Genomic DNA, 12,489 nt, shown 5'->3' with positions numbered 1-12,489 from the left:
ATGGCATCTGACTCTTGCACCTTGTAGCCCTCATTGTCTTAAGTAACATTTCCTAAACATTGACTTTCACATTTATGAGTCATTGTCTCTATATAATATGTGTGTGATGTAACGCATTCCAGCACGCTGCCGTACATACTTCGGATGAGTAGTACTATAAAATAAATTAAATACACATGAGAGAGGGTCTATGTGAAGATGAGGGGCACCATTGGAGGGTGGTAGCAATGCTGGACTAGCTGTGCCCTGCATCAAGTGTTTCCCTGGGAGGCTGAAAGGGTTGGGGGGCGGTATTGTTACTGGGAGCTGGCACTGCAAAGTTCCTTGTATCTCCAGCAGTTTTCAGGCAACAATAAAAGTGTCATGATAACTCTGGTGACTAACGTACCTGCTGGAGAGAGATGGGAGTTTTGTTTAGTGGCAATTTTGAATCCTTTATGGTAGCACTAAGGACTAATATGCATGCTGCAAAAAATGTGTATCATGCATATCAAAGAGCAGTATTTTATGTGCAGAGCTCAGTGGGTTGCTGCTTTTGTCACTGAGATCCTTTGTTACTGTGCAGTTCATAAGTTACATACGTGATCTAGCACAGTGAGATATTACTTGCAATCAAAGAGCTGCATGCAAGCTGCATGGTATAGGTTACAAAGTTATGTTTTCTTCCCAGTTTTTCATTACCCTGTTGTTGCTAAAAAAGGTTTGTTTGGATAGTAATACATTCCTATCATTAAAGTCAATGCTAACTACTGTGTAATGTTCTGAATCTTGAGTTTGAGCTTCTTCAGACCAAGCACTCTTACAAAATGCCTACCAATATGGGTGACGTGCATCATACACCTTGTAGTCCCCGTTGCCTTATGTAACATTTTCTATACACTGATTTACACACATATGATTCATTGTCTCTGTATGAGTGTGTGTTGCAAAGTGCTCTGGCACCCTACCCTGGTATGAGAGGTGCTATAAAACAAATGAAATACATGTGAGAGAGGAGCTGTGAAGAGATGAGAGGCACCACTCAGCAGTGGGCAGCCAATTATAGCTCACGCAGGCTGGTTAACAACTCCCTTTTACTGCTTAGTGATTTTACCATCACACAAGACCAGTCCACTATGGGTCTTATCCATTACCCAGTACTGTACCAGCCCAAATGCAAAGCCATCACCAGCTGAACAGACATGGAATGCTTGAAGCGATCCGACACGTAAAGCTAACCACTCGGAGGACTGCACTCTAATCCAGCACCTCAGGACCCAATTCGCTGCATCCTATGTGTGCCGCTTTACATCTCACAATGGCACTGATGTGTCTGTAAAACTTTCCTTTTGCCCCAAAGTTTTGTCTTAGATTTAGAATTTCTGTCCTGAATTTTTGTCTTGAATTTTGACCCTTTGTCCTGAATTTTTACATTCACAGTCCTGAATTTGCACCCATGCCAGTTGGTCACTCTACTCGAGGCAACCCTGGCTGTGGGGGTGCAGCCATACATTCTAACGCAGAAATGACCAGTGCTGAACTGCAGCTTCAGTCTCTGAGCTTCAGTTAATGACGCTTCTAAACACTCACTCGTTAGGTGGAGAGAAATATTGGGGTCACAACCGAGGGACGCAGAGATGCTTTAAGTTCACATTTAAAACGCCTCATTAACGCGGAACAGTAAATTATTGATAACATTACTGTTCCCAGCCTGCAGTAGCTGTGATTAGCATGGCTGACTATTCGCACTGAAGGTACCAATTTAATCTTCCCAGGCTGACAATAACAGGAAATAATTCACCATGAAATGTCAGGAAATATTTATGCTTCTATTATGGGCGTTCGTTATCTGACCTTTAGCTTTTCATCCTCGTGTTTTTTTTCAATCCCTGTCCTACGAAACTGCCTGCATTAAAGGGTTGTTTCTCCTGTTATCATCTTTTTTTATTCACATGTAAATTAAGTAGATACTCGGGCTTGCGTGTGATTTAAAACGCGTGCATTCTAAGGTTATGGCATATATTTTTTATGTGTTTTTTTTGTTTTCTGTTTCCTTCTTTGCAGCTGAGCTGGGAGACTACGACCCTTACAAGCACCTCGCGGGCTACGTGTCTGAATACCGCTTTGTCCCCGACCAGAAGGTCGAGCTCGAAGATGCCATAGAAAGGATACACAAAACCCTCGTGTAAGAAATAACTGCATTTATTTACTGTTTCGATTCTTTTTGGGCATCAGAGAGCATGCGCAAAAATAGTAACAAGACCGAGTATTACAGGCCCTGAAAGTACTCATTTTAGGGCATGGTCTCTTCCAGTGCTTAATTTGCTAAAAAAAAATATATATTTATATTCATGCTAGGGCCAGAGATGTTTCTTGGAAGGCCACTACAAGTTGCATCATCTATTGTCCTACCGATCAACCCCAAATGCCCCTATCTACAACTCTGCGTAAAATTACCCGGAACGCACTGTTACTGTTTGGTTTTAAAGTGTATTTCATTGTTTAAAAATAGGCACCGCCACCATGTGGGGGACTGTTATAAATATGTGCCAGTTTTACCAGCACCAGCAACACCGGTTCAAATTAAACACTGCTACATTTTAGACTGAGTGAGTGGAGCCTGGTCATAAAACATCTTGACTGGATCTGGATCATGTCCTTGGTGTTAAGCTACTTTTTTTTGTACAAACACCTTTTAACACAATATAACGAAAGCAGGAGGTTGTAAAGTGCGACTAAAATGTGCATATTTGTTGTGGTGGAGATGTGGTCTGTTGTACTGCATTATTAACATAACATGTTTTTGTAAAGTGCATGTTGTAGGTATCTTGGCATTAAATAACAGATGTTTATTGTTACCCAACACAATGGTAACTCATTTTATCAACCTCAGAAGGATGAAAGGGTGAGTGGACCCGCCGGGATTTGAACCTGTGACAATGAGGTCGAACACAGGTCCCTGTAATGGGCCCATTAGTACACTGAACCACCAGACCCTGCCTTATTGCAGTGTGATGTTTTATACTGTGGTTGTTGTATTGCCTTCTGTTTGACTGTTGCGATGTGCCTTGTTATTTATTTTACTAGTGTTATGTTGCTTTTTGCATGTTATTGTGCTACGGTCTGCTGTTTACTTTCAATAAGTCCAAAAATGCTGCTGCTTTTATAGTCAGAAGTTACTCTTGCCTTTAAAGTTCCTGTTATGCACAGGGTTTTTCCACTGATTAAGGTGGGGACATAACGCTGCTCTGGCTCTTGAAATATTGAACACATCTGTCAGCACAGAACTGTCGCAGTGGCTGTGCCTTAAATTAGCACCTGCAGTAATTGGTAGTATGTCACTGGAACTCTACAAGAATGTGCTGCTTTTGACTGGAAATGTAGCTGCTTTCGTAGATGTTTCTAAAGTAAGCACAGAACAGTGCAAGAACATAAAACAAAACCTAACAGTACACAACACAGTAAAACAATAAAAACAGAATGGAATGCAACAACCACACTACAACTTAACAACACAATTAAATAATGCAATATAAAAGCACAAAAAAGAAATACAATTCGCCATAACCACCAACAATTCAATGCAATAACACATAACAGTAAAACACCACAATAACAAAGCAACACAAACTAAAAACACAAAGCAAAAAGACAATAGCATTACACAAACATTCGATTTCACAGCAGTACAATAATGTGCCACAAACTTACAAAACAGAGTAGAGCAAATTCTCAGTCACAACACAGCACACTCGCAGAGCACCAGAGAAAAATCACAACACAATGTAACACATATAGTTGAACATTTATGTTGTTGTGTTTTCCATTGGTATCTATTGGCATTGTATGCATTGGTATAGATGGTGTTGTGTTGTGTTGGTGTGTTGTGTTGTCTTGATGTGTTGTATTGTTGGCTTGTATTTTTCTGTTGCCGTTTTGCTGTTTTTTTGCATTATGTTGGTGCATTGTACTGTGCTGTTAGGTTGTATTTGAAATTAAATAAAATATGCATTTGTAGAGCGCTTGCTACCCGAAGGCATCCCAGCACTGGTAGCAGCAGATAGTAAGGAAACCAACCAGGCTAAGGGAATGTAGTGTAGTTCCTATATTCCCAATAGTCTCTGCGCATTGGAATAATATATCCTATAGATGTGACGTAGGACTTATGTCTACTAGGTCTCTATCAAAATATATTAGACTTAATCGTGAGTGCCAGCTAGCTCAGAGGTCACTAGAAACTTTCTCGAATTCACAAGAAGGGATTTAGTTTCTGACAACTGCATAAACATGAAACTTTGTTTCCCCAAGATAAAACTGATCTTCAGAGTCGTGGAAACAATAGATAGATATTTTACTCAGTCATTAGTGCATGCTTCGTTTCACCAGAGGTGCAGAGAAATAGATAGACGGGCGTTTTCAATAAAGGTTTTATTGAACAGTCTTCTTTCTCAAGCATAAGATATGAACTGCTACAATCCTAAAACTGGTTGCCAAATATAATGCATACAGTAAAAAGAATAGAATAAAATAATACTGAAAGAGCATTGTATGGTTCCTAAACCATAGATAAATACATACAGAAATAACAAAGGCTAAAAAGTACTCAACTGGTGCTTCTAAAATACGCCTACCCCGATGTACCTAACCTAAGCTTAGTACGAGGGAAGAAGTAAGTGAGGTGTAGCATAAATGTAGTATTCCTTTGCCCAGGATCTATCCAAGATTTCTCTTAGGGTCTAATCAGCTCCGTACCTTGGTTTAGAATGAAGGAGGTCTGGTATCTCTCTCTCTCGGTCTCGATTTCCCATCAACCCGCAAGGGTAGCTTAGAAACACTGGAGCTGGATTTCTCGGCAGGAGAAAAGACAGTGTCTCTCTCAGTTCCTCTGCTGGAGGGTCGGCTTCCTTCGGCACTTGCTGTAGCGAGATGCGTCGGGCAAGTAGATAGTCGAACTGCTCCAAACCACAGTATGTTTGTTATGGCAAGTGTGGGCATATTATACCTTGAAGGTACCGAGTTTGACGTAAAGGTGGACATAATAACGTCATCAAAGAGTCTCAGTTCTTTGAAAACTCCATGAGTTCTTGGACAAGTCAATATTCGAGCAAGGGGAAGTTCCTAGCTGCTGAAGCAGAGTTTTCCAAGAAATCGTTGTGGATTTTCGGAACGAGTGGAAGTAGCCCTGCCGTATTTGGACTGTATGAGCTATGTCTAAATATGGTTATGATTGCTATACCTATATAAGGATACTAGCAGCCCGTCCCGAAGTTGTCCGGGTATGAATTGCTGCCGGCCAGTAGTATATTGTTTTGTAGGATTTCATTTTGATAGAATTTCTTATCTGTGACAGGACCGTGAAACGCTCCGATTCACAGTGCACTGCTGATGCACTTAAGAGTGCGCGTTCAGTAGTGTGTGAACATCGAGTTTCCCTACTTTATTTTTCCTTGCAATATTATATAGCGCGAACTCGACAACATGGCATGAGCACAATTTACATTACAGAAGAACACATTCCTTTGTGGTAGGCAAGCGATTTGCCTGGAATCACAGGATGTTGAGCTGATGCAGAGATTTGAAAGTAGCTCCACAGCTCTAAAGTTTGCAATTCTAGAACTTGTGGCGGGAGGTGTGTCTAAAAGTGTATGTCGGTGCTGGCCATCAATGAGAGAGACGTGTGCATTTTTCAAATGGGTGGTGAAAAAATATGAGTATGTTGCTGGAGATGTGGGCCGCCGTGCCACCAATGTACTTACCGGGGGAGGGTAAACACCCATTATTCCGCAACTTTCTTTCCGCATACCATCACTCCGCATACTTTCATTACGAAAGTACCATGACTCCGCAATGCCATTATAACGCATGGCATTACATTTTATATGCTTTTACCACGCATACATTTACAACGAAATTCATTGTAAATGCATGAATGGTAAAAGCATGTTTTTAAAAAATGTTTGGATAAGGTAAGTATGGGTATAGGAGTATATATATAGGAGTATATGTTTTGGGGTACTGAGGTATATGTTTTGAGGTGTTTGGGTATTTTAAGGGTTCAGATATAGTTTTGGGTTATGGGGTACAGGGGTAGTTTTAGGGTTTAGGGATAGGTATAGGTTTTGGGGTACAGGGGTATTTTTAGGGTTCAGGGCTAGGTTTGGGGTATAGGGGTATTTTTAGGGTTCAGGGGTAGGTTTGGGGGTACAGGTGTATTTTAAGGGGTCAGGGCTAGGTTTGGGTTTTGGGGTACAGGGGTATTTTTACGGTTCAGGGCTAGGTTTGGGTTTTGGGGTACAGGGTTATTTTTAGGGTTCAGGGCTATGTTTGGGGTTTGGGGTACAGGGTTATTTTAGGGTTCAGGGGAAGGTTTGGGTTTTGGGGTACAGGGGTATTTTAAGGGTTCAGGGCTAGGTTTGGGGGTACAGGGGTATTTTTAGGCTTCAGGGCTAGGTTGGGGTTTGGGGTATAGGGGTACTTTTAGGGTTCAGGGGTAGGTTTGGGGGTAAAGGTGTATTTTAAGGGGTCAGGGCTAGGTTTGGGTTTTGGGGTACAGGGGTATTTTTACGGTTCATGGGTAGGTTTGGGTTTTGGGGTACAGGGGCATTTTAGGGTTCAGGGCTAGGTTTATGTTTTGGGGTACAGGGTTATTTTTAGGGTTCAGGGCTAGGTTTGGGTTTTGGGGTACAGGGTTATTTTGAGGGTTCAGGGCTAGGTTTGGGTTTTGGGGTACAGGGTTATTTTAGGGTTCAGGGGTAGGTTTGGGTTTTGGGGTACAGGGGTATTTTAAGGGTTCAGGGCTAGGTTTGGGGGTACAGGGGTATTTTAGGGTTCAGGGGTAGGTTTGGGTTTTGGGGTGCAGTGGTATTGTTAGGGTTCAGGGCTAGGTTTGGGTTTTAGGGTACAGGGGTATTTTTAGGGTTCAGGGGTAGGTTTGGGTTTTGAGATACAGGGGTATTTATACAGGTCAGGGCTAGGTTTGGGTTTTGGGGTACAGGGGTATTTTTAGGGTTTAGGGATAGGTTTGGGTTTTTGGGTACAGGGTATATTTATAGGATTAAGATGGGTTAGTGTTTAAGGGTGTTGGGGTATTTTAAGGAGTAAGGGTGGGTTATGATTATGGTGTGCAGGGGTATTTAAAAGGAGCAGTGTTAGATTAGCACACGATATGAGACATGGCATGAAGGGCGGAACGTACCACACGCCCCCAGCGTTTATCACGCCCCCAGCACACGCCCACAGCACAACGCAGACACGCCCACAAGGGACTACTTTGCTGGCACGGTTCTTTTACCTTTCAAATGTATATGGTGGGCGTCTGCATGGCCTATGTCCTTCTGCTGCAACTGCCCTTTCTAACGCTGTATTGGGTGTTGTGATTGGTGCTGTGGTTCCTGAGATTACCCGCCTCAAAGGTTTGGGCTTTCTCTTTATTATATTAGTATGGATGGTGATTTATACCTATATAAGGGCATGAATCGGGAAAATTACAATAGAGTCCTAAAATACTATACAACAGGAATAGCCCAGTCTTTAACACTTTGCGGAAGGCCAAATGATTAGGTTCCTTTCGTAGGTGGAAAGGAAGGGAATTCCAAATCTTGGCCGTAGGTTTCGTAGGTGGAGAGGAAGGGAATTCCAAAGCTTTGCTTGGCTGAGTTATCAGAGAATAGCCGGCCCCCACTTCTGGCTTTCTTAATCCTGGGGACAGTAACCAAGTTCAAGTCATCTGAACGCAAACATCTGTTAGCCCGATAGGGCTGGATGGTGGTGTGGTTAATGGCAGGGCCCTTTCCGGCTAATGACTTGTGAACGATGCACAGCCCCTTGAAGTTCACTCTCCCCCAGTTCAATCTCTCCCTGATGGGAAGCCAGTGGAGGGAGTTCAAAGCCCGCTTGGCTGCTTGATGTTTAGGAGTACCCAAAAGAAATCTGGCTGCCCAATTTTGTATAATCTGGAGTTTGGTGAGGGTTGCAATTGGAGCACCCAAATATAGGGCATTCCCGTAGTCCAGCGTGTTAGGATAAGGGCTTGAACCATGGTTTTTCTTGCCTGGAATGGGAGAAGAGGGAGGACTTTTCGAAGCATTTTCGGGCTGCCATAGCATGTGGCCGCTGTATTACATGCCTGTGTCTTTTTATTTTTGGTTTCCTCATATACCATTATGGAATTCTTGAAGGGAACTTAGGCAGCTCAAACAGAAAGAGGTCAAACCTGTTCGGCCCTGATGTTAAATGACCAAATTCAGAAGAAGCAATGCCCGATCCCTCAAGTTGCCACTGCTTCCCCAATCCGCTCCTGTTCACGCCGTAACTGGCACCCTGCATAACATAGGAGATATAGGAACCAGCAGGGCCCAGGATGAATCATAGGAAACCAAATTACCGTTTACCTGTCTTGCCATGCCACCAAGGGCTTCCAGATCTTATCAATACTTGTGGGATCGCATGCCATATCCGATTTACTGGTGAGAATAACGTATTTAGGGCAATTAGAAAAAGAAGGAGATATTGGATCCTTCCAGGCTCTGCATATTTCGCTCCTTGCAAGAAGTATAACATAGAAAATAAACCTTGTATTAAGATCGTTTATGTTGTAGGCAGCTCCCAAACCAAAAAGAATAGTACTAGTAGTTATTACTATCGATATTTAGAGAACATCTTCCAGAAAACCCTGAACCAGATTCCAATAGTTTCTTATTTCTGGGCAAACAACCAGCATATGCACATCATCTGCGGCCAAAAATCTACATCTCGGGCAATATTATTCTAGATTGGAGAATTTCATGAGTTTTTTTGGAGATATATATGCCCTATACATAGTGTATAAATTGTTCAGTTTTAGAGTGGCCAGCTTTACCACAGCCTGCAAGATGGTGAATGAATCAGTCCATAAACCCATAGAGATGTCATTATCTAGTGTTGGTGTATTGTTCCACAGTTTTTGTATCTCAGGTTCGGAGATGTTCTCAGCTTCTAGCATAGCTGTATACCAGTACGAAATTTGATTTTTCCACCTATCTCTTCTGAATATTAAATCAAATTTAGGGTTGGGTTTATTAAGATTCCAGGGTTTAGTTAACCACCATCTGGACAGTTGATGATATTTAAACCTCGTGAGGGTTCCCCCGGTCAGACTATATAGTGCCTCCCAGCTGAGAAGCTGTGAATCTTCCTGGAGATCCCCCCAACACTCCAGCCCAGCTGTCCTAAGGGGACGAGATAATGGAGGCAAGCCGGAGTTCCAGGTGATTCCCAGATCGGAGCCTGCTTTGCATAATAAGGGATATCAAGTTTCTGCCTCACAAAGACCCAATTTCTTATAGCTGTCCCCAGAATCTTAAGTCTTATTTTTTTTTTTTATTTCGGGTGCCTGTACTTAAAAAGGAAATGTGATTGGCCCTGTGGTACCTCCTGCAACAGCGCTAAAAAAACAAGCCTAAAGACGTTGCCTCTATCTTACCTGCCAGAAATCTAAAGTTTTTAAAATGAAACGCGTGACAGTACACAAGTAAATCGGGGAAGGCCAGACCTCCTGTTTTTAAAGTCCTCCTGAGCTTTTTCCAGGATACCCTTGGCCCTTTTGAATTCCAGATAAAGGAACCTAGTTTCCCTTGCAGTTTTTTAATCGATAAAGCATGAAAAGATAAGGGGATGAAATTAAATAAGAAAGTGAGTTTAGGAAGGATGATCATCTTAATAAGATTAACCCTCCCAAAGATGTTTAAAGGGAGGGATGACCATCTTTGCAGAAGGGCGCAAACATCCTTAGATACCTTATCCAGGTTGATTTTAGTAATATCTTCAATTTTATGGGCCAGCAAGACCCCCAAGTACCTCATTTTTAACTTAGCTCCCGCTGTGCACACCTCTTGGTTCCACTCCATAATCTCGGTTTTATCTTTGTTTATGGAGTAACCGGAAACCTCACCAAATTCTTCAGCTAAAGATACCATTCTAGGCTGGGCGACCCCCGGGTTTGAGGTGTACATAAGAAGATCATCCGCATATAATGTGAATTTCAATTCTAAATCAAAAATCTTAAAGGGTTTAAATGCCTAATCAGTTCTAAGTAAACAAATGAAAGGCTCTATATACAAATCAAACAACAAAGGAGACAATGGACAGCCCTGCCTAGTCCCGCGGGCAATTGGTACCCACTTAGTTAAGAGGCCATTGATTAATATCTTTGCCTGAGGGGAGCAATATAGAGATCTCATAGTGGTTATGAAGTTACTTGGAAAGCCGAAAGCAGTCAAAACCCTCCATAAATGTAGCCAGTCTACCTGATCAAACGCCTTGGCGGTATCTACTGCCGCCAAGGTTAAAGGGAGCTTCTTACTGACGGCAACGTCTATCGCTGCGATTACCTGAAATGTCAGCTTGTTTAGTTGTCTATCTGGGATGAAGCCCCTTTGATCTTGATGGATAATTGTTTTAGCTATTTTGGCCAATCTCGCTGCCAGCACCCCGGCAAAAACCTTATAATCTGTATTTAACAGCGAGATTGGCCTATAGGATTCAATTCTTGAAGGGTCCTTATTTGGTTTTGGTATTAAGGTTACAGTAGCCTCTGCCCAAGAATCTGGGGCACTCTCCCCTGCTATAAAGATTTTATTACTTAAAATTGTAAGGGCAGGGGCTATTTGATCCATTATTATCCTATAGATGTCTACAGGGAGTCCGTCAGGCCCAGCTGCCTTCCCTTTGACCATTTTCATCAGCTGGGTTCTAACCTCGCCTTCTTTTATTTCTGAAGAAAGGTAGATCTTGTTCTCCTCGGACAGACAGGGAAGCTGTATTTTGCTCAACCAGTTCTCTAACAGCTGGGGAGATTGATTTACTTTGGCGGTATATAGCGTTTGGAAGAAAGATTCAGCCTCTTCCCTAATTTGCCCATCATCGCTTGAGATTATACCAGAGGTTCCCAGATGTAAACTACTAATCTGATTCTTATTCCTATCCATTCGAGTTTTCCATGCGAGAAGGCGACCGCATTTCTCCCCATACGAGAAATTTTGGAGCTTGCTGGCGTCCCATCTGCTCTTGAGAACCTTGTCCAGGCCAGCCTGATAATCTGCCCGTAGTCCATCTAGTTCTTTTTGTAGGCAAGATTTAGTACTGGATTGATTAACTGAGGCGGCCTGAAGTTCTGACTCTTTTAATTTAATTTTACTGAGCTCTTCTTCCTTCTTCTTTTTACTCATCTTGTTCTTCCCGATTGACAGAGTGGTCAACATACCTCGTAAGAAAGCTTTAAATGTGTCCCAGACCACTTGTTGGGTGGCTGAGCCACTGTTGTTTTTAAAAAAGTCCTCAGTCAAAGTTATCAGTTCCATTCTCGTTTCATCCTACTGTAACATTGCTCTGTCCAGAGTCCATCTCCTTTGCTGTTCTTTCACTTTAAAGTTAATTACTAATTCCACTGTCGAATGGTCCAACAGAATAGCTGGAGTATATGCGGTCGAATCCACGGAGGCAAGTAAGGACTGATCGATAAGGAAAAAATCAATTCTAGAATGGTGGCCATGTCTACGACTATAAAAAGAGAAAGCCCTCTTTATGCTGTTTCTAACTCTCCCGACGTCTATCAGGTTATAATCCTTAACTATGTTCTTAAGCTCCCTCCGGGATTTCGCTGGGGCAGTGAATTTAACCCTGGAAGTACGATCTAGCTTATCATCCAAAATCAAATTAAAATCGCCCCCTAGAATAACAGGCCCTGAATGATCTAAAAGAGTTGCTCTAAGTTTCAGGAGTGCCTCCGGCAGATCTTGATTGACATGCCTGTGTCTTAAAAGTGAAGTCTTGGTCTAACCAGAGACCCAGGCTTTTTAGCTGAGTCTTAGGGATGGGGACGGGGCCCAAAGTAGTCAACCATATTGTATTTAGGTCAACGGGGGATCGAAACCCCAGGATCATTATCTCACAATTGTCCTCATTCAATTTCAGGAAGGAGTCATTCATCCAATTGGCAATTTCCTCCAGGCTAGGGCGAAGACTAGGAGGGGAATTATCAGCTTGATTAAGCCCCACCACAAGTTGCGTGTCATCTGCGTAGGTCACTATGTGTACACCAAAAGGTAATACAGACTCTGCTAACAAGCTCATGTAAGCGTTAAACAAGGTGGGGCTCAGGATGACCCCTGAGGAACTCCACAACATAGGGACATCTGTATAGAGGTCCCCTCATCGTCAAAGACCTGAAACGATCTATTACTCGGAAAGGACTGTAGCCATGCCAGAGCGACTCCCGTTACTCCCAGTTTTCTGAGTCTATGAACCAGGATATGATGGTTAACTGTGTCGAAGGCTGCGCTAAGGTCCAAATGAATGACCAAAGCCGTGGCCCCGGAGTCGACGATTTTTTTTTACTCTTCCAGTACTTATAGCAGGGACGTTTCAGTTCCCTGGGGAGTTCGAAAACCCGTCTGAGACGGGTGAAGGAGTTTGTGTGTCTCTAAGAAAGTAGATAACACTGAGTTAATGTGTTTTTTGGCAATTTTGCTAATC

General features: G+C 42.6%; 1 protein-coding gene across 4 annotated transcripts in view; it reads left to right on the top strand.

Moving 5' to 3' along the window:
* The window catches only part of EPB41L4A (erythrocyte membrane protein band 4.1 like 4A), an 864,386-nt gene that overhangs the window by 358,995 nt on the left and 492,902 nt on the right, over positions 1 to 12,489 (top strand). For all 4 annotated transcript variants that reach the window (XM_086961016.1, XM_086961015.1, XM_086961018.1 and 1 more), the window contains exon 6: positions 2,044 to 2,164. In XM_086961016.1, coding sequence (XP_086817142.1) covers positions 2,044 to 2,164 — 121 coding nt within the window. The remainder of the gene's footprint in view (positions 1 to 2,043; positions 2,165 to 12,489) is intronic.

This window comes from Lissotriton vulgaris, chromosome 3_1 (assembly GCF_964263255.1).
Source record: "Lissotriton vulgaris chromosome 3_1, aLisVul1.2, whole genome shotgun sequence".
NCBI classification, from domain to species: Eukaryota; Metazoa; Chordata; class Amphibia; order Caudata; family Salamandridae; genus Lissotriton; species Lissotriton vulgaris.
This window is presented reverse-complemented; position numbering and strand designations above follow the sequence as displayed.